Source organism: Lutra lutra, chromosome 1 (genome assembly GCF_902655055.1).
Source record: "Lutra lutra chromosome 1, mLutLut1.2, whole genome shotgun sequence".
Lineage (NCBI taxonomy): Eukaryota > Metazoa > Chordata > Mammalia > Carnivora > Mustelidae > Lutra > Lutra lutra.
Window position 1 is genome coordinate 168,472,070 of NC_062278.1, and position 25,799 is coordinate 168,497,868.

At 49.2% G+C, this 25,799-nt stretch overlaps 2 protein-coding genes and 1 non-coding gene across 3 annotated transcripts in view; 2 read left to right on the forward strand and 1 right to left on the reverse strand.

Annotated features, from left to right (window-relative positions):
- The first annotated feature begins 1,421 nt into the window (after nt 1–1,421).
- RPL32 (ribosomal protein L32) lies at nt 1,422–6,429 on the forward strand. Its single transcript, XM_047744222.1, has 4 exons — nt 1,422–1,544; nt 2,866–2,966; nt 3,614–3,795; nt 6,249–6,429. The coding sequence occupies exons 2-4, from the start codon at nt 2,871–2,873 to the stop codon at nt 6,376–6,378; spliced, it is 408 nt and encodes a 135-aa protein (XP_047600178.1). The 5' UTR covers nt 1,422–1,544; nt 2,866–2,870; the 3' UTR covers nt 6,379–6,429.
- On the forward strand, nt 2,659–2,798 carry LOC125090074 (small nucleolar RNA SNORA7). Its single transcript, XR_007124185.1, has one exon. It is a non-coding gene; the product is annotated as a small nucleolar RNA SNORA7 (small nucleolar RNA).
- Nucleotides 6,430–7,152: 723 nt separating the features above from the next.
- The window catches only part of CAND2 (cullin associated and neddylation dissociated 2 (putative)), a 33,509-nt gene continuing 14,862 nt past the window's right edge, over nt 7,153–25,799 (reverse strand). The window contains exons 8-15 of the mRNA XM_047744166.1: nt 24,775–25,067; nt 23,537–23,678; nt 21,700–23,202; nt 19,127–19,222; nt 15,377–15,546; nt 13,918–14,082; nt 11,613–11,720; nt 7,153–9,281 (exon numbers count right to left, since the gene is read on the reverse strand). Coding sequence (XP_047600122.1) covers nt 9,054–9,281; nt 11,613–11,720; nt 13,918–14,082; nt 15,377–15,546; nt 19,127–19,222; nt 21,700–23,202; nt 23,537–23,678; nt 24,775–25,067 — 2,705 coding nt within the window. The 3' untranslated portion in view covers nt 7,153–9,053. The remainder of the gene's footprint in view (nt 9,282–11,612; nt 11,721–13,917; nt 14,083–15,376; nt 15,547–19,126; nt 19,223–21,699; nt 23,203–23,536; nt 23,679–24,774; nt 25,068–25,799) is intronic.

Consider the following 25,799-nt stretch of genomic DNA (forward strand, 5'->3'; position numbering starts at 1 on the left):
ATCTCAGTGCTCATGGGAAAGCAGCTGGCAGTGCAGGTACCTAGTGCCCTTCTCTATGAAGTACAGTGGCAACGGGTCTCTCATCCCGCAGAGTTGGAGCCATTTTGGTTACTGTTTCTCAAATCCCTTGGATCTTTCACAGTTGGAGGCATGGTCTCTGGTTCATTGATCCCTTTGCTTGATTAGCCCACCCGACCCCATCAAGACCTTTTCCTTCACAGCACATAATGTTGGCTGCTGTTAGCACAGTGATTTCATGCTCTGCATCCCATCCGACTTCCCAGAGCCTGCAGGATAAGCAGGATCCATGAGATTTGCTGTAGTCATAGGCACAAAGGGGTTGCAGTCTCAGCCTTATCGCTTGCCAGCTGTGTGACCTCAGACAAGACATTTCACATTTCACTCTTCTAGGTCTCCTCAAACTCCCCTACCTTTTACAGTCAAAATCTTGTGAAGGAGCTGTCAACCCTTCCTTCCCTTCTAACACTTCTCATCCAATGAGCAACACAATCCAGTGTAGCTTCCGTCCCTATCTGGACCCTGGAACTACTGTCAGCATCAGTGGAGATACCTGGGTGGCTTAGTGGGTTAAGGGTCTGCTCTCCAATTAATCGGGTCATGGTCCCAGGGTCCTGGAATCCAGCCCTGCATCGGGCTCCCTGCTCAGCGGAGAGCCTGCTTCTCCCTTTCCCACTGCCTGCTGATCCCCTCCCCCAACCCCGCCACTTGCCTGCTATGTCAAATACAAAAAATCTTAAAAAAAAAAAAAAAAAAATCAGTGATGACATCTGTATTGTGTTCAAATTGTGGAATCAAGGTGCATTTTTTTAATCCTGAAATGTGATTTTTTACAACAATCTTAAAAACAAAATCTAAGTAAGACAAAACCAAGAACAATTTAACACTAAGCAGATTAACCTAATGATTAGAAGTGTGGATTTTGGAGTAGAATCCCCAAACTCCCCTTTCTACATATGTAAAATGGGGGAAATAAGAGAACTACCTTACAGACTTGTGGGAAGGAGAGTAAAACCCATCGAATGATAGCTGTTACAGTCTCTTTGCTATATTACTCTATACATTCACGCGAGGGAATTAAGAAGTCTCTGTTTTCTTCCCACCTGGCCACAAAGAGGCGCACTTAGCAGCAGAACAAACGCGGGCGGAAATAATAAAAAAAAAACAAAACTGGATTCTTCTCCGGAGGAATGGCTTCAATTTCTGGCGGAAGTGTATGCCCCTCCCCCCAGGTCTTAGAAGCTCAGAAAGAATTCTGAACGTTCTATGTAGTCCCAACAGCAGGTATGAAAAATTCTCAGTACTACTCGCAGATATTAATATCTAGGAAAATAAATGTATCCCTCGACTTTTTTTTCCAGTAGTATTTCTCTGAAGTGTCTTTCTTTTCTTTGAAGGACGAAGAACCGGAAGTGCTCTTTTTCCCCCGGCCAGGACCGAGAGGTTAAGTCCCATCAGCCCTCGCGCGCCACCTTCCGCTCTCTTCTTTGGCGCTGCCTGCAGAGGTGGCAGCCATCTGTTACTGGGTGAGTTTTAATCGTTGTCCATCCGCATCTGTGCGGTCTTCATCTGGGTTTGTCGCTTCGTGGTAAGGAGGCTTGCCCTTCTATGCAATCGTCTTGGCGTGCTTTGTTCTTGTCAGTTGGCTGGTGTATGTACGGGAACAGAGCGAAGCGGCCCAGCCGATGATGGAGGTTCGCTTCCTAGGGCCACTTGCCCTTCTACGGAGGCCGCCTGTTGTCTCTCTCAGTGTTGCGGACAGCTTGTTTGAGCCCTGGGAGTGAAGGTCGCCCTTCGGGTCTAGCCTGAGGGAACTTGTGGGAGCCGTGGAGCGACCAGAGGGTTCGGGTGTGATGACGAATACTCGAGTCACCTTGGTCAGTGAAGTGTGCCCGCGTGTATTTTCTGTTTCCGCTGACGGACGCTCCTTCCTCTGCAGTTTTCTGGTTGGTCTTGGGGTTGCTGCTGCGGCCAGATCACCTAACAAAACAGATCAGCCACCGTGAGCTGCGAGTCGATTAGTTCCGTTAACAGAAATGCTGATGGCGGGTCAGGGTCTCCGGGAATATAAAACAGCGTCCTGCGAGGAAATCGTGTTGCGGGCGGGGTGCGTTCCTTTATCGAACACGACGTTGGCTGCGCACTTCACCGGGTGTTAAAGAAAAGAGGCGGTGAGGAGACTAGAACAAAAAGTGTGCTGCAGGAGGAAAAAATGGGGTGACCGGGAAGTCCGCTTTGAGGAGGGGTATAAATCGAGACTCGGATGATCTCCAGGTAGATCGGAAGTTCAGAGGCCTAGACACATGTTCTGAGTACATCGTGGTTTTGTAGGCCTGTGGTGAGGGAATTGCAGAGCAACAGCCCTCAGGGAAACCGGTTTCTCGTCAGGTCGGCTTGCGTTCAGTCACTGCAGGCATTCAGTGTGCGGTATCCTTGCCATTTTACAGGTGAAAGAACTAAGACCCCGGTTCTTGTAGCCTGCCCAAGCTCTGCGTATCTAAAAGGAAATTGGACTGTCTAGGGTTTGGGATACTGGAAGTGGGATTTGCTGCCCTGTGCAAGTTGAGAACATTTGGGGTCGATTTGTCTTAGATCAGCTGTTAGCATTCTTCCTTGGCTTTAGGGGGTGACGTGACCCTTGACCTCCCAGGATCGCGTCTGGAGAGTGGTTAGTATTCTGCCAGCTTCGGAGACGGGAGGGAAAGCAAGCCTGGCAGAGGTACCCATTCCATTCCCAGTTTGCTCAGTAGCTGGTGATTGGAAGACACTCTGCAACAACGTTCAACTCCAGTGTAGGAAAGCCTCCTTCCAGGACTGCTTGACACCATCTCTGCCTCTTTCTTGAAGGCATCATGGCTGCCCTCAGACCTTTGGTGAAGCCCAAGATCGTTAAAAAGAGGACCAAGAAGTTCATCCGGCACCAGTCAGACCGATATGTCAAAATTAAGGTATATATCGTCCCGGGATGGAAGTATTTGTTGGGGTGGAGAAAGGAACTCCTAAATGGGCTTCTGGACTTCTGGCATCACCTGGTCCAGAGAGTACCTTTGGCAGATGAACAACTCTGGTTGGTGGTAGAGCTTTCCAGAAACTCAAGTCTCCTTGAGTATGCCTGGCACTCAGTCACTTCATTATGATATAAATTGAAATTTAAACGGTCGGGGACACTTGACTGTTTTGAGGTGTCTGGAGGCTTGAGTCATTTTAGGTGGCCTCAAGACATTAGATTATCCTTATTTTTATGATGAGAAAACTTAACATCTTCAGTGCAGTGTTGAAACCCATGCTCTTCACTCTTCATCTTAACTTTATATACAGCCTCTTCACATTCTATCAGTATGTAGTCTGCTTTTCCTTTGTTGAGGAGTGTGGATGTGAGTCTATTCCTGGTAGTCAAATGCAGGAGCCCCTATTTTTTCCACCACAAAATGTGTGTGTGTGTGTGTGTGTGTGTGTGTGTATGAAAAGGTGTAGTGAAATACTGTAACCCAGATAGCTACTGTTTGGCATATTTCCTTTTCATTGAGTCCTCTTTTTTTTTCTCCAAAAGGAAATGTTGTTAGCAAAGACACTAACCCTCCTGTGTTTATTTCAGCGCAACTGGCGGAAGCCGAGAGGCATTGACAATAGGGTGCGCAGAAGATTCAAGGGCCAGATCTTGATGCCCAACATTGGTTACGGGAGCAACAAGAAGACAAAGCACATGTTGCCCAGCGGCTTCAGGAAGTTCCTAGTGCACAACGTCAAGGAGCTTGAAGTGCTGCTGATGTGCAACAAGTGAGTTGGGTCCCACCTCTGGGTTCAGGTGTCAGAAGTCTGCATCTGTGAGCATTTTTGGTAGGGACTCTAGCATTTAGAAGAGTTGTATGTTCTCTCAGGAGCTTAAAGAATGCTTGTTGGGGACTTTGAAGTATTTCCTTTGCTGGAGTAGGGTAAGGGAACTTACCTGAAAAGTGTAGAGACCTGAGATCTGGAAAGAGAAGGACTTTGCCCAATAATACAAACACTGGTATCCTTTTGGCAGTTCTTTGCAGAACACTGCTCTGTGTGGAGGTGGGGGGGGGTATCAGATACAGCCTCAGACCAAAGGGGCACTTAGTGCTGTGGCCAGGGTATCTTCCTTCAGAAGGCTATGGGGATAGACGAGTTGCCTGATAAGGAGCTCTATTCTGAGATGGAGAAAAGGAGGAAGACTTGACAGGCAGAGGATGACTTGCACAAAGTTGTAGAGATGCAAGAGTGCACGAAGGGTTCACAGCATTACTTTCAAGTATTTTGAGAAAGTTAGACACTTCATGAGCGCTGTGTGAGAAAGACTTGGGGACTGCTGAGGCCAAAATTAGGGTGGTGGGATGAGAAAACATTTCACGCAGTAAGTGATTTGGATGCTTTGAATCTGGTTTGGAGGGAATGGTGTTTCTTTGGTAAAGCGGAGGACGGTTTTCTTCCTATTAAACAGAAGCTGAAAACCTGTTTTCTTAATTAGGATGTAGAGAGGGTGACTAACTATAGGACCTGTGTGTGCTTGCTTACAAAGATCTTTCATCTGTAGTGATTGTAGGCACAAGTAATAGAAATAAACGAAGCCATTATTCTCACTTTGGTTGAGTTTTCTAGGTTGGGAATTTAACTGGGTGTTGGGATACTGGAAATTTTCCTTTGAAAATCCTTGGGTGAACAGAGGATTTAGGGGTGGCTGCCCAAACCCCAATTAGGTGGATGGAGAATTGTGACAGAAAGATGCAACTCCTTTTGTGTAGCAGAAATGCTGCAGTGCTGGTGTCGCTGGTTACCAAAAAGATACTCTTAAATAGCTTGTTAGTTTGTATCTGGAGCCATAGAAATATTTGAAATCTATGACCTTTAATCCACAAGTTCCATTTCTGGATACTTATCCCTAAATAAAAAGCATTTTGAAACAATTGAACAGTTGTTCAGTTTGAGCAGTTGAAAATACATTTTATAAATGATGTAAATTTGTAAATGACCACTGGGTGGAGTGTTACATGTGTATTTGAAATGATTGTCATGTGTGGGGAAAATACCTGGGCAGACAGAAGTATTTAAGATAATACATAAAGCGATTGATTGGTTATTAAATATGCATTGAGGTATTTTTGGAAAAAGCTTTCAGTGTTGAAAAAGATAATTGGAACATTTCAAAATACAGCTACTTTGAGCTTGAGTGGACTCCTTTATAGAAAATAAAAATTCTTTGGGTTTGCTTGTCTCACACTTAAGCTATTTTGCTAAGAAGAATTAAAAAGAATTTATGTATGTTCATTGCCTGACTTAGTCACTCCTTATGGCTTTCTTTCTGTCTTTGCTGAAATTCCTCCAGGGGTAGAGCATCCTTTTTAAGATTTTTTATTCTGGGGGCTCCTGGCTGGCTCATTTGGTAGAGCGTGTGACTCTTGATCTCAGGGTCCCATGCTCTATTGACTGAGCCAGTCAGATGCCCCGAGAGTGTCTTTTCTTAATCTGCTCTTGATGGTGTTATAACTTCACTGAAATGTTCTCATTAGACCAGTTTGTTAACCGAACTGGGGGTTGCTGTGAGGAATGAGTAGATTAGAACAGTATCTGCCAGCCAGATACTCAGGAAATATTATTGCTGGGTGACTTCAGGCAATGTTACTTCTCAATTTGAATTTTGTTTGCAGCAGTCAAACAAGTAAAATGTTAATGTCTGGGCCAGGAAACCCATGGCTTAATCAGACTGTTGGATTCTCCTCCTGCTCTGCAGAGAGTTTAAGAACTTAATGGGCAAGTCCAAGCTCCCTGAGACTGCCCTGTGTTGGGCAGATTGACTGTGGAAGGATTGGGGGAGAACGTTTGAACTTGGAATCTGGGACTGAGCCATCCTAGCCCTGTCCATTTCTAAGTATCTTACTTGGGAATTCACTTGTACCTTTAAGGGTCATGGTTTGTCTGTAAGAGGAGGCAATACCTGGATTACAAGGCTGCTTATAAGGATTAAATGAGGGGACAGTGAGTACTTCTGTCACTATCAGTAAATACTTGAAGAGTCCTACTGCTCGTACCATGGAATTTAGGAAAGTTAGGATTTGGGATTGTGTGGGTCTTGTTCATCAACTTTGCCAGAGCCCTCATGGCTCTGTGCTGTGGCTCTGGAGGTGATGTGACCCAGAACTGCTACCCTCCCAGGGCAACTCCGGAGCATGTGTTCATCTGGCTTGCTCCATACTCACCAACTGCTTCTCTTCCAGATCTTACTGTGCAGAGATTGCTCACAACGTCTCCTCCAAGAACCGCAAAGCTATTGTGGAAAGAGCAGCCCAGCTGGCAATCAGAGTCACCAATCCCAACGCCCGGCTGCGCAGCGAAGAAAATGAATAGACAGCTTGTTGTGCACGTCATATTTGTGTTAATAAAACCATAAAACTACCATCTGGCATTTCCCTCCTTGGTGTCTTACCATGAAAGCTTGTTCATGGAGATTATTCTTTTGCCCATTAATGCTCTGGAATCCTCCATTTGGAAGGGGTTTGTTTATAAGGATACTTAATTCTTCATAGGGCACAGGCCTCTGGTGCCCAGAGCAGCTTTATCAGCTCCAGTTGGGGCTGGGAGAGACTTGGGCTCAGACCAAGGAACATTCTAAGACTTTTGATTGAAGGACCTTGCAGCTCAGAGCAAGTAGTCATTCTTAGCCTCACTTTGTAAATTTGGATGATGGTCACTGTTGTATGTAGTTCTTGTGAGGTAGCCTCTCAACAAAAACATGACAGGATGATGCACAAATCCCTCTACGATTAGCCTTGGATGTCTGAAGATAACTTTCAGTCTCCCTTTTATAACCCTCCCCCAGCTTGCTGCTTCAGGTAACTTAACAGCAGTTTCTGAAGGCTGGGATTCTTAACATCATTGGGCCTCTTGATTGGTACTCAGGATTTAACAGTCAAGCTGCCTTTTCGACTACAGCCCTAAACCTTAGGTTGCAAAAGCTAGAATTTAGCTATGTGAATTACAGGCATACTTCTCGAGACCCTGCAGTTTGGTTTCAAACTACTGATGAAGCAAGTCAAATGCATTTCCTAGTTTCTGAGTGCATATAAAAGTTGTTTATACTGTTATAATTTATTATGTGCAATAGCATGTCTAGACAATTCATACCTTAATTTAAAAATAAGTTTATTGCAAAAAATGCTAACCGTCTAGTGCAAAAGTGCTAAACATATTTCGAGATGTGATCTTTGCTGGTGGAAGGTCTTAACCTCCATGTTGATGGCAGCTGACTGATCAGGGTGGTGGCTGCTGAAGGCTGGGGTAGCTGTGGCAGTTTCTTAAAATGAAGACCATGAAGTTGATTGCATTGACTGAGTCAATTATGATTTCTCTGTAGCATGATACTGTTAGCACTTACCCAGAGAGCTTTCAAAATCGGGAGTCCCATCTCCTCAGACCCTACCACTACTTCATCAACTAAGTTGATGTAATGTTCTTCAGTTCCTTGTTGTCATTTCAACAATCCAGCATCTTGAGGAGTGGATCCCATCTCAATGAATTTTTTGCTCATAAGAAGCAATTCCATTAAAGTCTCGCGAGATTGCAGCAGTTCAGTCACATCTTCAGGCATAAGCAGTAACATCAATGATCACATCACCATAACAATGAAAAAGTGAAATAGTCTGAGAATTAACAAAATACTACAGGAAGTGAGCAAATGCTGTTGGGAAAATGGTATTGATACATTTGGCTGAACACAGGGTTGCCACAAACCTTCATTTTGTAAAAAAAAAAAAAAAATCAGTATTTGCAAAGCACAAGAAAGAGGCATGTCTGTAAGGTTATGATAGCACTTATCTAAGAACTGGCAGCAAAGGGCAGTATAGTTGGGGATGTGGCATGAGGTACTCAAGAACAAGACAATTTCGCTTATAGGGTGTTTTTTGCCTTACCAGCCTGGTCAACTGAGCAGAAATACTAGCCTGCTTAACAATTTTCTTGGCATGCTAGTCATGAGTGGATTTAAGTCCCTTAAATTGGGTATGTAAATTACAGGTTGCCTGCCTCCATCCAGTTCAAAGCCTAGTCTGAAACATCTGAGTTGTTGGGTTGTTTCCATGATTTCTTTAAATTGACTTGGGAAGTATACAGACAATGGTCTACTGAGTAGAGGAAGTGTGCACAGAAAAAGTAGCACTAGGTCTGTCCTTTATTAACCTGGGATAGCACAGAAAATTCTTTAGCCTATTGTTTAATTTGTGTCTTCAATACTAAAAACTAGAAACAATATGTTCAAAGTCTTCCTCAGGACACAAACCAACTGTTGACACCTAGGTGGGTGACATGAAAGATGGTCTGTACTTTCTTGGTACTTATTTCCCAGTTGGCTACATAAGAGTTTCAAAATTAGAAAACTAGATCTAATTCCCTATCCTGGTCCCCCTCTCCCTGCAAAAAAATTTCAGATTCATTACTGCCAATTAGAAAGTAAAGCATTTTGAATTCTAAAATGTTAAAGCTCAGAGAAGTAGCTTGACTCTTCAAGATGCCCACCCAGCACTAATGTTTGGCCTATCAGATCAAGTGAAGTGAAGAGTGGGAGAGGTGTGAGTGACAAATCTGGGACACTGGTGGGCAGGGAGGCCAGCCGGCTGTCTCCTAACCTTCCGCAGCTGTGAGCACAAGAGTGTTTCTAAACACTACTTAGTCCTTAGTGAGGCAGGGACTCCCCGCTTTGAAGGTACAGACCGTCCTGTGTGAAGTCACACATCTATGTTTGTGTGGAAAGGCTTGGAAAATGTCCGTGCCCTGTTTCTTTGAATGACTGTCCTGAGTTAAAGGGCCCAACTGTTGGCAGCCTTGCAGCTCCTGCTGGGGGGCCTCGAGTTGGGGGTCCCTGGAGAAGGCACTGTAAGCCCCGACCAGGAGCAGGAGGGCCCCCAGTGAGATGACAAAAGGGAAAAAGTAGAGAAGCCTGTGGTGGGCAGGGGGACAGTGAGGCCTCGGGCTTGGGTAGGCCTCCTTCTCTTAAGTAAGGGCCCACCTGGGGGCAGAGTTGGGGGGTACTAGCTGAGCTCCATTGAGTCTGTGTTGGGGGCTGAAGCAGAATCCTTCTGGATGCTTTCAAAGAGGGCAGCAAGTTCGGGGTTGGATCGGATTTGGGAAGAGAAGTCAGCCATGATGGGGCTTTTCCCTACTTCTGGGATGGTCAGCAGGGCGGCCACTGCCCTCATCGCAGAGCGTTTCAGCTCGTCTTGCTTCTCAAATTCCTGCTTCACAGAACCAGCTTTGACCTAAAGTAGGAAAACAACAAGCCATCCTTTATTGAACTTAGCATCACACCACAGCTCCCTCACTGGTCTCTGGATTCGTCCCAACCACCTGTATCCATCCCAGTTTAAACCACAGCACACTGTGGTTCCAGCCTCCTGAGGTTTCTTCTGCGCTTTTACCCCAGTGGGTTTCCCCAGAGGGGGATTTTTTTTGTCATTAAATCAACCTCAAGGTCACCTAGGGGGCCTCCGACCAACCAATCTAAACTGCCCACCTTTCTTTTTATTAATAAATAACTGGATGGTGATAAATGCTGTAAAGTGTTCAGTTAGTTATCTCTTTCCCCTGACAGGATTCAGCCTATCTTTTCTTACTGTGCTTAAAACAGACTCTTGGTACCATGACTTAACTCGATGACTGGATCACCATGACAGTCACCTTGCTGGCCTTGTCGTCCCCTCCCCCCCAACTCAGGTGCCTGCTCCTGCAAGCTAGTCTGTGCAGGAAACCCCTCACACTGCCTTGCCGGTCTTGTTTCTTCATCCCCCACCCTCTCTCACTTAGAGAATCTCGGAACTGCCCCACCCCTTATGAAATAAAGTCCGGATTCCTCTTGAGGCTGCTGACTTGGCCCAGACAAAGACTCTTCCCCCTCAAGATTCCAGTGTAGAGGTTAAGAGCTTGGCACTGGGGTTCGACAGTCTTGGGTTTGAATGCTCTGCCCTGTAAGCACTATGACTTCAGGTTGTCATTGCGAGATGCACTTCCCTTTCTGTATGGAAGAGCCTCCTTTCCATAGAGTTGCTTTGAAGGTTAAATGGCTTAACACAGGTCCATATCCCCTGCTCTGAAACCCTTGGGGCCAGGTGTGCTTTTGGAATTCAGGATTTGGCGGGGGGGGGGGGGGGGGGGGGGGGGGGGGGGGGGGGTGTTTAGAAAAGGGATAGTGTGCAGACAACGTGGTACAATATCATGTAATCAAATACATTAATATTTCCCCTATATATGAAAAATGAAAGAATATTATGCGTGTCACAGCGAGAGAGAAAAGCCGTAAATAGCCTCAGGCCAGTTCAAGTCAAGTTTTGTTGCCAAACAAGTTCCAGAGCTTTGTAGGTTTCAGCAAGATGAGGGATTGTGGACACTGATGCAGCAAGTTCTCATCTCAGTGCCTGACAAACAGCGTCTTCTGCAGCCATTCCGAGTGGCCTATATGTGGGCCTCAGATTGAAGCTCCTCTTGCCATCTGGGCTGAGTGAAGGGGGGTCTGCAGTCCTTCCCTGGGAACTGCGATCCTTCTCCATGCCAAACAGCTCAAAGAAAATTAGAAATGATTTGGCCACTGAAACGGTCAAGACTGCAAGAGTCCTGCAGAAACACAGCTTCTTTTGACTTCATACCCACATATGTTACAAAGGGAAACTTACAAGGCAGGTTTCTATCTATTAAGAAACCACCAATTTTAATGTTTTATCCACAGAAGATTTTATTTTATTGGAAAAGGTTTTGCTACTTGAAAATCACTGTTCTGTGGGTATCTCTCCTCCTTAAGCTCCAAACTGAAATACTCTACCACTTTTTGGTTAATTCCTACCCTTTCAAAATCTAAGTTAGTTCTTTTAGTCACCAGGTAATTACTGGATACCCACCCCCTGGGTATGCCAGGCTCTGTTCCCAACACTGCATGTTGCCCCCAGGCCTCTGGCTCCGAATCCCTCCCCTGGATCCTTGAGGCACTCTAAATTATCAGCAACTCTGCCCTGTATCAATCAACCAATCAATGGTTTCTATCTTTCCAAGAGTCTCACTCAGTTTCTCAATTAGGATGTGGGAGTAAGGGGGAGCCTGGGTGGCTCAGTCAATTAAGCATGTGCCTTCAGCTTGGGTCATGATCCCTGAGTCTTGAGATGGAGCCCCACGTCAAGCTCCCTGCTCAGTGGGGAATCTGCTTTTCCCTCTGCCCTTACCCCCTTCATGCTCGCTCGCTCTCTTGCTCTCTCTCAAATAAATACAATCTTAAAATTTAAAAAAAAAAAGGATTTGGGAGTGGGGAACCCACCAGGCTCAATGTTGTATTCCTAGTACCTTGTAACAAGGCCCAGCACCCAGGAAATGTTTAATGAATGAAAGAAAGAGCTGGGTTTGAATCTCAGCTCTGCAATTTACTAGCTGGGTAGCCTAGGTCCATAACTTCACCTCTCTGAGTCTCTGCTCCCCTGTGTATACAGTGGTGACATGTACAGGAGGACGACCACAATGAAATGAAGCCCTTCATACACCACCTATAAAGGGTAACTGTGAGCAATCTGCAGGTGTGCCCAGCGCTAAGTGGGGTAAGGGGAGGGAGGTACCTTGGCGGTGCAGGTGGCCCTGAGTGGCTCAATGAGCCGGTCCACTCTCTGCAAAACGGGTGCGGGACACAGGGTAGCCAGTCGGGCGAGCATGATGAAGGTCAGCATCTACCCAGAAGGAAGAAGACAGAGTTCATGGTGAAATGGCCCAGGACCAAAAGGAGCAGAGGCCATGGGAGATCAGAGGCTCTGGTCCCAACACTTGGAGCTCAGGTCCAAACTCTAGCACTAATTCCCACCAGGGCCCTGCCCAAGTCTCTCCTGCTCTGAGCTTCAGTTTCCTTATCTATAAACTGTGAGTGGCAATGGCTCCCATGCCTGGCTGACCTGGGGAGGATCAGATCAGAAGAGGCACCAGGGAGGGGGTGATTCTCCAGCTCTGATGCCCACAGGGCCAGGCAGAAACTGGCCATGAGTGAACAGGGCCAGAGGGCAACTGGGCAGGAGTCAAGAGCCCATACTCCAGACCACAGCTCTCAGCTCCAGCCAATTGTGGCTGTGGGAATGTGGTCCCGGCTGACAGCCTGCTTTCCAAAGACACTCTGATTTTCATGGAAGATCTCTCAACTTTTAAATGTTGACACCCAGTTAAAAAGCAAACAAACTACTGTGTGAGCCAATTAAACACATCCACAGGCCTGGATGCGGCCTGCTGGAGACTAATGCTGACCTCTTGGGAAAATGGTCAAGTTTTCTTGGGAAAATGGTCAACCAGCGCTCCAAACCATAAAGGATGGTTGTCTGGATTCTACGTGCCCTACCCAACCCCTCCACTGTCTACCCTGCCCTGATCCCCCCACAACCCATGGCAAAGGAGGGTGACCAGGGCAACAGCAGCAAAGAGCACAGCATTACACAGCACAAGCTGCGACCGAGGGCTCCTCCACTGCCCAGCCGGTGCCCTTAAACCCACCAGCTCTCTGGTCTCACCCCTGTAAAGTGGGCTACACCATCCAAGGATATGGTGTAGACTCAACAAGATAACTCTGGGGACTCAAGACATGTCATACCCACCCTCCTCAACACTAGAGGGAGCCCGGACACTGGGGTCCGAATGTGGCACTGATGTCAGGCCCTGTCCTGTGCTCCTGGGAGGACAGACAAGAGGATGATGGGGCCAGAATGGGTGAGAACAGGATAGCGTGGGGAAAATGCCTGTAAAAACAACTGGCTTTTATCAATTGACAGTGGGGCTTGGCCATCTCTCACATCAGTGCGAAGGGACTGGCTCACTCTTCTCAGTGCGGCCAGCATTCTATGACCAGAGGTACCCAGCCCACTGATGGGTGGACATTCAGGAAGCCACCAGCTTTCTCCAACCCCCACAGAGCTGGGAAGTACAATCTTGAACACAGAAACTCGAAACATATTTCAAGGAGTGAGTCCAAAGGCTCTGTTTATGGAGACGGAACTGCTAGATCAAGAATGTGTCGAAGAATTCTAAATGTTTCTCCTTACGGCTAAACCATCCTCCAAAGAGCTCGCCCAGTGTAGACTCCCGCCAAAGGTGTTTTGAGAGCTTGGCTCTCTTTCTATTTTTTAAAAGATTATTTATTTATTTATTTGACAGAGAGAGAGAGAGAGAGAGAGAGAGAGAGTGATCACAAGTAGGCAGAGAGGCAGGCAAAGAGAGAGGAAGCAGGCTCCCTGCTGAGCAGAGAGCCGGATGGGGGGCTCAATCCCAGGACCCCGAGACCACTATCTGAGCCAAAGGCAGAGGCTTAACCCACTGAGCGACCCAGGCACCCCAGCTTGGCTCTTTTCCTGATTGATAATCAGGAAAAAATCAGGCTCAGTCAGTTAAGCATCTGACTTCAGCTCAGGCCAGGATCCCAGGGTCCTGGGATGGAGTCCCACATCAGGCTCCCTGCTCAGTGAGGAGTCTGCTTCTCCCTCTGCCCCACCCCCTGGTCTCTCTGTCAAATAATACATAAAATACTAAAAAAACAAACAAACAAACAAACAAACAAAAAAACGAGAGGGGCGCCTGGGTGGCTCAGTAGGTTAAAGTCTCTGCCTTCCAGTCAGTCATGATCTCAGGGTTCTGGGATCGAGCCCCACATCTGGCTCTCTGCTCAACGGGGAGCCTGCTTCCCCCACCATCTGCCTGTCTCTCTGCCTACTTATGAACTCTGTCAAATAAATAAATAAAATCTTTAAAAAAAGAGAGAGAGAACAATGCTGTTATCTTCATGGGGGTGCCTGTGGTGGAGAGTGGGGGACAAACGAGCAGTGGGCCCTGGTGGTGCTCGCCTGTCCCCTCGGTACGGGGTGGGTGCTGTCCTGGCGGGGGGGCCTGTCCTACCCGGATATCATAGTGGTCCTTCAGGCCATCCTCCACGTGGTTCAGGAACTCGCAGATGTCCAGCCGGCCCAGGCAGCTCTCAAGCAGCGAGTACATGCACTCAAAGGCTGCCTTCCGCACGTCCAGCCCGTCGTCCACCGTGTGCTTGAAGGGCCCCATCTCCACCTGCAGGACAGAAGGATGATGAGGGTTATGGGATGGGACTCTAGGGTGTAAGGACACCTCCCTCAGTCCCTGCTGCACACCCCACCTCCCTTGTTCGGTATTGTGTTCTGTCGCCGAATCAAGCCTCGTACTCTCGAGCCTCTTGCCTTTGCTCAGCCTGCAATATCCTCCGATGATAACAGTAACGTGGGTGTCTGGGTGGCTCAGTCGGTTTTAAGTGTCCGACTTGGTTTCAGCTCAGGTCATGATCTTGTGGCTGCGGGATGGAGCCCCGCATCAGGCTCTACACTGACCCTGGTGTCTGCTTCAGATTATCTCTCCCTCTCCCTCAGCTCGCTCACACCCACCCTCTCTCTCTAATTAAATAAATAAAATCTTAAAAAAAAACAGTAACAATAATTATTATGGTCTACAGAGCAGTGATAAGATGCCAACCACTGTGCTGATTGCTTGACAAATGACATTTTACTCAAGCATCACAACAGCCCTAGGGAGACAGTATTACCAATAACCCCATTTAACATATGAGGAAACTAGGCTCAAAGAAGTTAATTAACTCGCCCAAGAACATACAGCTAGTGAGTAGCTGAACTAGAATTAAAAAACCCAGGTCTCTGAAGCTTTTAACCACAAGGCTCTGTGCTTAATGGTAAACTGCTTCTCACCCCTCAAACCCCCATTAAAGGTCCCCTCTTTTGGGAAACTTTCCAAACCCCTCTAAACACAGTCACTTCCTCGTCAGCAATGCCAGGTGGTTCAAACCTTTTTATTATATCATGTGATGACAGCTGTTAAGTCACCTTTAATCTCTGCTCCTTAAAACCTTGTTTAAGGATTTAAGTCAGTGAAATAATTGGCAGAATGGGTTCCTCTGCCCCTGAGGAGGGCAGGAGCTCCCTGGTGGCAGACACCATGTCTGGTCCAGCTCTGATCCTGTCACCCTTACACCAGGCTGGCCCTCAGTGAACCCCTGCTGATTGCTGAGTGATAGTAAGAAGTACCAACACTTACTGAGGCCGATGGTGCGCCAGAGCAGTTCTGAGCCCCTGCAGGACATAATTCATGGAATCTCCTCCATAATGCTCTGATGCAGATAAAAATTAGTCTCCTCATTGTGCCAAGAAGAAAACTGAGGCTCAGAGTGGATGAAATAGTCCTATGCTCCCATGCCCAGGGTCATACAACCGGGAAGTGGAGGAGTGGGACTTGACCTAGGCCCCAGGTGACCTGAATCCTTGCCACAGCCCCACTGGTCAGGCCCAGGGCTTCCTGCTCTGTGCCTCTCCGGCCTCACCTCTCGAATGAGGTCCCTACGGATCTTCGTCTCCTGGTAGAGGAAGGGGAGGATGTCATCCAGCAGGTCCCGGACCAGCGAGGGCTTGTTGTGCACAGCCGAGTTGAAGAAAGCCAGAGTGGCCCGGCGCACGTTCAGGTCTGGGTCCTGCAGGCTCTCCATAAACTCTCCTGATGGAAGGATGAGAGGGGGTGTGTGGGACGTCTGGGCCAAGACACAGACCACCTCCAGCCCTGACCTCAATTACCTGCTTAATGGGCAGACTTGGCCGAATGGGGGCAAACGTGTTCTGAGCATTTACTTTTTTGCCAGGCACAAGTCCTCAGAGCCCAGATAAGAATGTGAACTAGAGGGGCGCCTGGGTGGCTCAGTGGGTTGAGCCACTGCCTTCGGCTCAGGTCATGATCCCAGGTCCTGGGTTCGAGCCCCGCATCGGGCTTTCTGCTCAGCAGGGAGCCTGCTTCCTCCTCTCTCTCTGCCTGCCTCTCTGCCTACTTGTGATTTCTCTCTGTCAAATAAATAAATAAAATCTTTAAAAAAAAAAAAAAAAAAAAGAATGTGAACTAGAGTCTGGCAGGGTTCAAATCCAGGTTCCACAACTGCCTAACTATGGGACCTTGGATAGCCTCAGTATCTTATCTATCAAATGGGAGTAAGAGCTGTACCATAGTGGAGATCTGTTTTTAAGATTTAAAATGTAGTGATGTGAGATATATATATATATATTTTTTTTTATTATACACAATAATATATAAGTTTTTATTATTATATAATATATAAATATTTGTACATATTTATTTACATAAGCTAAATCTATATAAAATATAAATACATGGAAGACGGCCTGGCATGGACCAAGGATTCTATAAATGGTAACTTGATATTATTATAGATAGGGCTCTTGGAGATCAGAGAGGTGAAGAAACTTACACATTCACACAGCACTTCTCTGAGTATGACTTTTTATACAGTTTAGACTTTTTAATAACTACATTAATGTTCCATATGCTCTGTAAGTAAATAAAATCAAGAATAAGGTGAGTCCCTAAAGAAAAGCATAAAAAATTACAACAACCAAACCCCTAACTATATTTCAAATGATTAACATAACCATCAGGTTATGAGAGAGTGAAACAAGTCACCAAGTAACTTCCGAGGTATTTTGGTTAGACGCCCTCAAGCTAAGGACAAACAGCCCTACAAACAAATGCTGACTTTTCAGCTATAAAGGTTAGCAATTCTCAGTCTACTTTCTGTGTATTCCAGAATACATATCTTATAGGTAGTAGGAGGTGAGTTTCACCCTGTAAGAGAAGGGTATGGAATGGGAAGGAAGGAGCTAGGGGAAACCTTGCAGTGCTGGACTGGAGAGGAGGTAACTCATGTCCATGTGTGTCTGTCTGTGTATATACACTCATACACACACACACACTCCTCAGCTCTTTGTGCTGAGGGCCTCGCAGCGGTGGCACCCCAGTAGCAATGAGCACACCTAGAGTCCAGGTTTGGGTCCTAAGTATCATTCTCCCCTCAAAGGAATCAGGACTCCTTGGAGAAATGGCCAATTCCTGAGCTGGGGCAGGAAAGGTTCAAGGCGAGTCTAGAGCATCTTATTGTGCCAAAAAGCCAGAATATGTTCAAAGGATGATGAAAACATGCCAATAGAACCTTGGAACCAGCCTGAAGGGCCCCCACTGGCCACACCTAAGACAAGCATGAGAGTCAAATAAATGAAGACGATAATAAATTACAAGTCACTGAATGAAACAGGAATCCATGAGTCTATAATGACATGACTAAATCAATGAATAAATAAGTGGGGGAGAAGGAAAAGTTCTATTCCAGAGAATAGAAGGCAAACTAACAAATATGAAAGGAATGCTGGAATTGGAAGTCAGCATTTGCCAACTGTCAGAAATCACTGAGGCAGGAAAGAAACCACAATGGATGCTCAGTGCAGTGGGCAGAAGTTTGATGAAGGGGCACCTGGGTGGCTCAGTGGGTTAAGCCTCTGCCTTCAGCTCAGGTCATCATCTCAGGGTTCTGGGATCGAGCCTCACATCGGGCTCCCTGCTCAGCAGGGAGTCTGCTCCTCCCTCTGACTCTGCCTCTCCCCCTGCTTGTTTTCTCTCTCAAATAAATAAATAAAATCTTTTTTTAAAAAAAGGAAACACGATGAAGAGGATATTTCAACAGATTCAAAAATACTCACTCATTCCAAAAAAAAAGTAATTTTAAAGATTTTACTTATTTGAGAGAGAAGTAGGGGAGGGGCAGAGGGAAAGAGACAGTCCCAAGCAGACTCCATGCTGAGTGTGGAGCCTGATGTGGGTCTCGATCCCACGACCCCAGGATCACGACTGGAGCCAAAATCAAGAATCAGTCATCCAACTGACCATGCTACCCAGGTGCTCCAGGAAAAAGTAATTTTAGAGTGGTGAAAACTGGATGTCTCCATCTTAACCAGGTGATCAGAGTTACCAAGACCCGTCAAGGGGCAAACTGTCAATATGATGCACTGGGAAGAATATAAAGTCTTTCAGCAGAGCAGGATTCAGACTGAGTTGGCAACCTCTGGCCCCTTGTACTGTGCCCTGCTGGCTCCTAGATTCCCCCATTCTCTCTGAGAACACAACTGTGGGGTAGCTGGCAAGACCTGAGTCCAAGTCTCCACCCTGAGCCTCTGCTTCCTCATCTGTAAGATGTGGCTGGGCCTACATACCATGCAGGGAGCTGTGAGAGTGAACTGCGGTGAGGTGTATTAAAGGACATAGCCTTGTACTCGATACACAGTGAGAGCTTGAGAACTGGTTCAATCATACAATAAGAACCAAACACCCAGGCACACGTCCAGGCTGCCGGGCATGGGCAACTCAGGCACGATGAGGGAAGTCAGGACTGGCGGCAGTGTGTGCCCCCTGGGTAAGCGGGGGGGATGAAGTTGCTGCGGACATTGCTGTGGCTTCTGGACGTGTTCTCCAATCCTGAGCATGGCCATGTCTGCTGACCCCTAGTCTCACCCAACAGTGTCCTGGCAAGTGGGGATCAGCACTCCCATTTTATAGCTCAGGATGAGATGATCTGTCCATGCTCACACAGCCAGAGAGAAGCAGAGAACCAGGCTGCCAACCCAAGACTCCCCACATTCCACGAGGCTGCCTGGAGGAGAAGGGCCAGATGCCAGTGTGGTCCAGTGACAGACCTGCAGACTCGGAGCTTTGAATGTCTGCCTTTTCTAGGAAGAGCCTGGTCCCACAAAGCCCCAAGGAAAGAGGTCACCAATAAAGGCTACTTGGTCTCCTCAAGACAGAGGGTTCCTCAGACAGGGGGTAAGCTGCTCCCCACTCCAGTGCATGCTCCCCACTCCAATGCAGCCCTACTCAGCTTTGTGCCCGCTGAGGCCAATGCACATGAGAGGCTGGTGGTTTTCCACTTATAATAGCCTGCATGTTCAGGGAGTACCTTCCTCTCAGTAATGGATAGGGTCTCTGAAATAACCTCAGAACCTTACCCCCATTCTACAGAGGAGGAAACTAAGGCTCAGAGGTGAGAAGGGGCATGCTAGGCTTACCCAGTGATTCAGTGCCAGCAGAGGGATTTAAACCTAGGCTCCTACTTCCCGTCAGGGGAGTGAGGTAGTCTCCTGGGTCTCCAACTCTCCTTGACTCATGTGTAAGAAAAGTCAGCTCAGACTCAAAGGCTGGGAGGGGGTACTGAATGGGGCTGGAGGCAGAGGGAAGGGGTGCTCACCAATGAGGCTCTTCAGGAGGGGATCAATAGGATGGGGCTGGTCAGAGATGAGGAACTTGACTGCTGTGATAACTGTGCTCCGCGTGTGTGGCCGACCTACAGGATGAGAGGAATCCACTTGGTGAGTGGCAGGGCGGACCCTGGATACCCACAAGTCAGAAGGCACCAAGGCTCTCTGCCTCCCCAGAAGACAAAACAGGACCCCACCCCTCTTTGGCGAAGTCAATGCTCCCATTTCCCTTGGCAGCCTAAAATTTATCCCTAAATTCTCTCTGCTGTGACTGACAGGAAAACTCCCAGTTCTCAGGTAACCACACTGCAGGATGCAAACAGGGAACCAAGAACCCAAGACAGTGGTCAATCCACAGCCCAAAGACCTTTGCTTAGGCCTTACAGCTGTGTTCTATTTTTCAGACACACTATCTCAATTAATCCTCAGGATGGTTGTGCAAATTAGTTAATAAATGGTAAGATAAATCAAAATGTTGCATAAAAATTATTATTTATCTCTATTTTATAAGAAGAGGAAAAAACCCAGAAAGGTTAAGTTCACATCCAAGGTCACACAGCAGATCCAAAATTCAACGGCTAATTCTGAGCCGTAGCAGGGCCCTCCTCCTCAGGCCTGCATCCCTCAGGCAGGGGCAGGTGTGCTGAAGGCCAGGCAAGCTGAAGGCCAAGGGGATACCAACAGAATTCAGAACACCCCCGAAGCTTGGTAATGAAGAAGACACTTAATTTTACTTTTCTGCCTGCCGAGTAGAGAAGGTGAAGAAAGGGAAGGGAATATACCTCCCGTTTTGGTGAAAGGAACAAATCAGAGGGGCTCGCTCCTCTCCTCCCCAGCACATGGCAGAGATGGGTTAAGGTTGTTTCCATCATGCAGACTTTACATTCGAGACTCAGGGAAGAAGTTTACATTTGGTGCCCTCATAAGGGAATGAGTTAGTGACTTTAGACTTGCAGATTTTCCCCTCTTGCTCTCTCTATCCTGACTGGCTCCTAAGAATATTCAGGGTGGCCGATGAAGACATGGGCAATAGAACAGGATTAAGTGAATTTGAAATGAGGAAAATGATGGGGCGCCTGCGTGGCTCAGTTAGTTAAATGTCCTACTCTTGGTTTCAGTCTTGATCTCAATGTCATGGGATTGAGCCCTGTTGTTGGGCTCCCTGTTCAGTGGGACGTCTGCTTACGATTCTCCCTCTCATTCTCCTCTCTGCACATGCTCTCTGTCTCTAAAAAATACACTTTTTAAAAAAAATTAATTAAAGGGACACTTGGGTTGCTCAGTTGGTTAAGCATCTGCCTTCGGCACAGGTCATGATCCCAGTGTCCTGGGATCGAGTCCCATGTTGGGCTCCCTGCTCAGTGGGGAGCCTGCTTCTCCTTCTCCCTCTGCCTGCTGTTCCTCCTGCTTGTGTGCTCTTTCTGGCAAATGAATAAAGAAAATCTTTTAAAAAATTTTTAACTATAAAATAAAATGAAAAAAAAAAAATGAGGCTGAGGAAAAATATAGGTAGGGAAGTGAGAGGAGGATTAAAGTGAGGGCAGGGAGAGCCAACTAGGAAGTCCCACAAACTTGCTAGGAGCATGCCACAAATTTGGCTCCAAGCTTCCAGGTGGCTAAAAAGGAAATGTGACCGGTTAGCTGGCTCAACAGTGTGCATGAGGTAGAAACAAACTGGAGCTGGGGAATGGCAGAGCTGCTCCTCATCCCAAGATTCAGGCCTCTCAAGGTTCCTCATGAAGAGCCCTGCGAATATCACAGGCAAGGTTCTTGATATGTTCTTCCTGTCCACACAGTGCTGTGAGCCACAGAGCTAGCTGTTGCTTCTAAACCCAGCATCCTAGTCAGGGCTTAACTGTAATCACTAACAGCAATGACAGCAGTTACTCCTTTAGTGTTAATTACACACCATGCACTATGCACCCAGCATTTTGCCTGCATTCTGTCAATGCATACACCCACTGACCTTATCAGCAAGCCAGCAGACCAGCTCAAGGCCTGGAGGCCTTTCCTTCTCCAGGCTTCCACGTGCCCAAGAGCCCCACAGTCCCACCTGTGTGCTTTCTTCCTCCGAGCTTCAGAATGCCCGGACATGCCCTTGTCTGACTACACAAAACCTGCCCTGGTTTTTGCTGGATGTCTCCCACCCCCCAAATCCCGAGGGATATGGCCCCCAGTCCTGGTCTACACTGACATTTGTTCCTGGCTCCAAGTAGCCCAAGAGAGGTGCACTCTCTTCAGGCAGAGAACTGCTTTTATTAACTTTTGCCTAGAGCACAACACTATGGTCCATGCCAAGGAGTACAAAAATGGCACCATGAAAGGCTTATTTTTTGAGGGGACATATTAAGGATTCTCTCTCCTCTATCCCAAAAAGTCCCCCGGGTAGAGGCAGCAAGTCTCTGAAAACACTGGGTTGAAAGGCTCCCCTGCCTTCACCTTATCCACACTGCGACTCTCTGACCCAGTTGCTTGAATTAGCTCACTCTGAGTGGGCGGCTCAGATGCAAACTGCCTACTTCCGCCGAGCTGGAACTGTCTTCCCCCATGCCTGTGCCCCTACCTGCAGCGAGCTGCTTCCGGAATCGGGGCAGAAGGAATGGAGGGTTCGCGAGGACTAGCTTGCCGATGCACTCAGCCACCACCCCCCGGGTGCCCTCCTCGGCACCCTCACAGCGCTGGAAGAGCAGGGCCCAGATGTCCTCAGCGTAGGGCTTCAGGCTGTCGGGCTGGGCAGCGCCCAGGGCCTCCCTGAGTGCGTGCAGGAGCAGGTACTGCCGCCGGGGCTCAGCCTTGATCTGCCCCAGCAGAAAGGGCAGGAAGTCGGGCAGGTTCCCGGCACCCACGCGGCCCAGCGCATAGGATGCGGCCGTCCTCACGTCCTCACTGGGTGACCCCAAGGCTTCCAGGAGCACTGCCTTCAGCTCCCGCTGGGGGCCTGGCCCAGCCACCTGGCCCACCTCGGCCAGCGACAGGAACGCCAGGACCTTGACCCCTGTGCTTGAGTGGGGTGACCTGGCATCGCAGACCAGGCGGTTTGCTGTGCCTGCCGCCTCCTGGGGACAAGCAGCTGCGAGGGCCGCCACACACCGAGCCAGAGAGTGGAACACCTGCTTGTGCAAGCCTGGCCCGCCCTCTGCGGCCTGGTCATAGACAGGTGCCGTGAGCATGCGGATGAGCTCCTTGTAGTCCACGCACGGGGGGCGGGTCCCCACCAGGGCCTGCAGGAAGCCTTCAGCAGCGGCCAGCACGCTGGCAGGCAACAGGGGTGAGCGCAGCAACCGCAGCAGCTCCAAGAGCACAGGGCCGCTGACCTTGGCCAAGGAGGCTGGCTGGGCCTGGGTCATTGTGGCAAGGAAGTCCACGGCCAGCTGGGCCACATGCATGTCACTCTCATTGACCAGGGCAGGCAGCTCGGCCAGTACTGCCTGCACGGCACTCGGCGGGAGGCTATGTCCCTGGCTCTGGGCCAGGGAGTCCAGGGCAGCCAGCGTGGCCAGCCGCAGCGCCCGTTGGTTCTTCCGCAGGAACGAGGCCAGAATGGGCAGTGCCTCAGCCACAATGGGCTGCAGGTCAAGCTGCAACGGGGACACAGCCACCAGCGTCAGCGCCTTGACAGCAGGCAGCCGGGTGATCTCATTCCGCAGGCGGTCCAGGAGAAGCAACAGTGATGGCCCTAGGTCGTCCCCGAGCTGGTCACCCAAGTGGGCCACAAGGTGGCCCATGCAGGAGATGGTGCGCTCCTTCACCTCCTGGTCCAGGTCAGTGGCACGGAGCCGTGCCAGGGTGGCCGCAGACATCTCTCCAACGTATGGTTCAGGGTCCAGCGTCCGAGGCCTGTCCAGGGGCCACAGGGCCCGCACCAGTTCCTGGAGCACCAGCAGGGCTTCGGCCGCGATCTTGTAGAAAGGGTCAGCCACACAGGCCATCACAGGTGGCAGGAGAGTTGGCAGGTGTGAGTGGAAGGCCTCGGCTGGCTCTGTGCCCAGCAGCCCCTGTAGGAAGGCCAGGGCGTCCATCCGGATAGTGGAGGAGCTTGAACGGTCCGCCAGAGAGAAGACAATGCCTGTGGGGTGGGTGCAAAAGTTATAGGGCCACAAGCAGTCCCTGGTTATGGGGGTGGAGCATCCGCAGGCATCTGAGCTGGACCCAGACCCCTAGGCTCTTAGGCTGCAGATTCTAGAAAGTCAGGGCTTGTCCAGGGCCAGAGGGGTGGGACACAAGGCCAGGAAACCCTTCTGAAACGAGGAAGTAGGACCTGTACCCCAGCTTTGTTCTCAATGCTGGCAGTGGGGAGCCACCGTAGGTTGCTGAGCAAGGGTACCCACTGGGATTGAGGCCTGGGGTCTGGGTTCTGGAAGAGCACAGGACAGCAGATAGCCAGCTGCAGTCCATCCTACCTGCTACCAGCACAGGCATGTGCTCTGCCAGGCTGCCAGGGAGGACCCCCGCCAGCTCGGTGAGGAGGTTGAAGCAGCCCTGGCGGGCCCTGACGCTCCGATCCTTAAGCTGCCGCTGCAGGGCCTTGATCACCAGAGGCACCTGTGGGCAGTTTGCAGGAGATCAGTGACCACCCAGGAAAGCTGGCTGTCCCACCTAGTAGTGGGGCACTTTGCCCAGGGAGAGGCCCATGGAGGACCCCCGGTGGGGGAGGATTGCTCCATCCCCAGCTTTCCATCACACCCTCCATACCAGACACCTGATTCCATATGCAGACCCTCTGCAGTCGGTCCTGTTCCTGGGCCCTCTTTACAGATGGGGAGCAGGCCAGAGAGATGAAGTGACTTGCTCCAGGTCACCCAAGGCAGTCTGGCTCTCACCCCTACACTCCATGAGGGTTAAGCACTGAGGCCCCTTTCCTTTCCCTCACTAGATTCTCTCCCCTGAGGAACCCAACTGTCCCCTGAGATTCCGATGCCAGTGAAGCAAAGACTCCCAGATCTACATCTCCTACATCAGACTTGTGTGCTCGCCGCCCAGCAGACTTCTGAACATGGGCATCCAAGGACCTCCCACATAAACGTCCAGAACAGAACTTTAGATATTCCCTTCACATGTCAAGGAACTGCAGTTCACGCTTTAGCCAGAATCTGGCACTCACATGACACCTTCCTGTCCCTCACCCTCCACATCCAATCCATCAGCACGACCCAAAAACTTCCCCTCCAGTCTAACTAGTCCTCTATCCCCTACTCCCAGCCCACAGCACCATCCCTTCCACTTAGACAACTAGCTGCTGGCCTCCAGCGGCTATTCCTGTTACAGTCCCTGTTACAGTCCATCCCCCCATATAGCAGCCAGCGTGAGCTCCTTCAAATGGGAACAGGATCCTGTAATTCCCCTCCTGTGGCTTCTAGGCTCTTAGAATAAAACTGAAACTCCTTCTCAGGGGGCCAGAAACCCTACTGGGACCGTCTGTCTGTCCCCAGCCTGTGTGGTCCACAGGCCAGTGTCTTACCTGTCATGGTCCCCGCTGGGCCTCAGCACCCAACAAGGGCTGGGGACACTCAGGGCTCAGGGCACACACCTCAGTGGGTGGACAGATGGTAGGGCAGCGGAACGATGGGAAGGTGGATGGATGGGAGGGTGAGTCTTGAGTTGGGGAGCGAGGATGGGAGACAGAAGGAGGCATGCCCACCTGGCCGTGCAGCGCGTGGAGGCTGATGCCTGTCTGGGTGGGCTCCTCCATGGACCCCAGCCACCCCTTTGGGGGTCGCGTCTGCCGCAGCAGCACAATGTAAGCCCCGAAGACATCAGCCTTGACGTTCTCCTCGCGTTCCTTGAAGCGATGGATGAGCGCGGGTGCCAGGGTGCCATGGAAGTCGGGCAACAGGTCAGGCCGGGAGCCAATCAAGGCTGCCATGCACTTGGCTGCGGCCCGGCGCACCTTCCAGCTCATGTCATCATCATCGCTGTACTCGTCTTCACTCTCTAGGGCAGGAACAGGATACTCATGGAGCCCCCTGCGTGCTGCAGCCTGGCCCCACCAGGGCTGCCTGCCGGGAGGGGGCTGGGAGGAGGGAGCCAGGCCTGTTCCAACATTTGATGACTCTTTACAGGCTATGAGGAAGGTTGCCTGCCCTTTAATGAACACCTACCGTGCGCTAGAGGCGATGCCGAGCACCTCAGATCCACAAACTCATGTGAGCCTCACAACTAACTGCCTTGTGAGACGGGGGTTATTTTCTTTCTGTAGAGATATGGAAACTGGGGAGAATGGTTTACCCCAAGTTACTTGAGCAGGGATATAGCTGGAGTGAGACCAGGATGCTCCCTTTGCCTCCAGACCCTTCACTGTTTTGCCTACATCAGGGACAAAACGAACTTTACAGTCATTAGTGAGGATTTCAGAGAATCCATTTGGGCACAAAATCCATCCTTGGTCAGAACTGAACTGTGTGATCCTTCACTTATTAGGACTGAGAAGGGAGAGATGACAGGCCTTGCTTTGGCTTCCTCCTTCCCTCTACCCCCAGCCTCTCAAGTCCTGATTCTGGCTTCCAAGCAGAACTACTAACAAGGAAAAGCTGGGTTTGTGTGCCTTTCTATTCTCCAAGCACCCCTGAGAGGACAGAGCTCATCAAGTCTTCACCACACCTCAGGAATGAGGGTGCCTTCTTGTCATTTTATAGATGACAAGAATAAAGCTCAGAGAGGGTGAGA

What these genes read in the sequence shown, in the direction of transcription:
- RPL32 (XM_047744222.1), top strand. Translation starts at nt 2,871, where the DNA reads ATGGCTGCCCTCAGACCTTTGGTGAAGCCCAAGATCGTTAAAAAGAGG. An exon ending in ACCGATATGTCAAAATTAAG is followed by an intron (nt 2,967 to 3,613) that starts GTATATATCGTC and finishes TGTTTATTTCAG; the next exon opens with CGCAACTGGCGGAAGCCGAG. An exon ending in GTGCTGCTGATGTGCAACAA is followed by an intron (nt 3,796 to 6,248) that starts GTGAGTTGGGTC and finishes CTTCTCTTCCAG; the next exon opens with ATCTTACTGTGCAGAGATTG.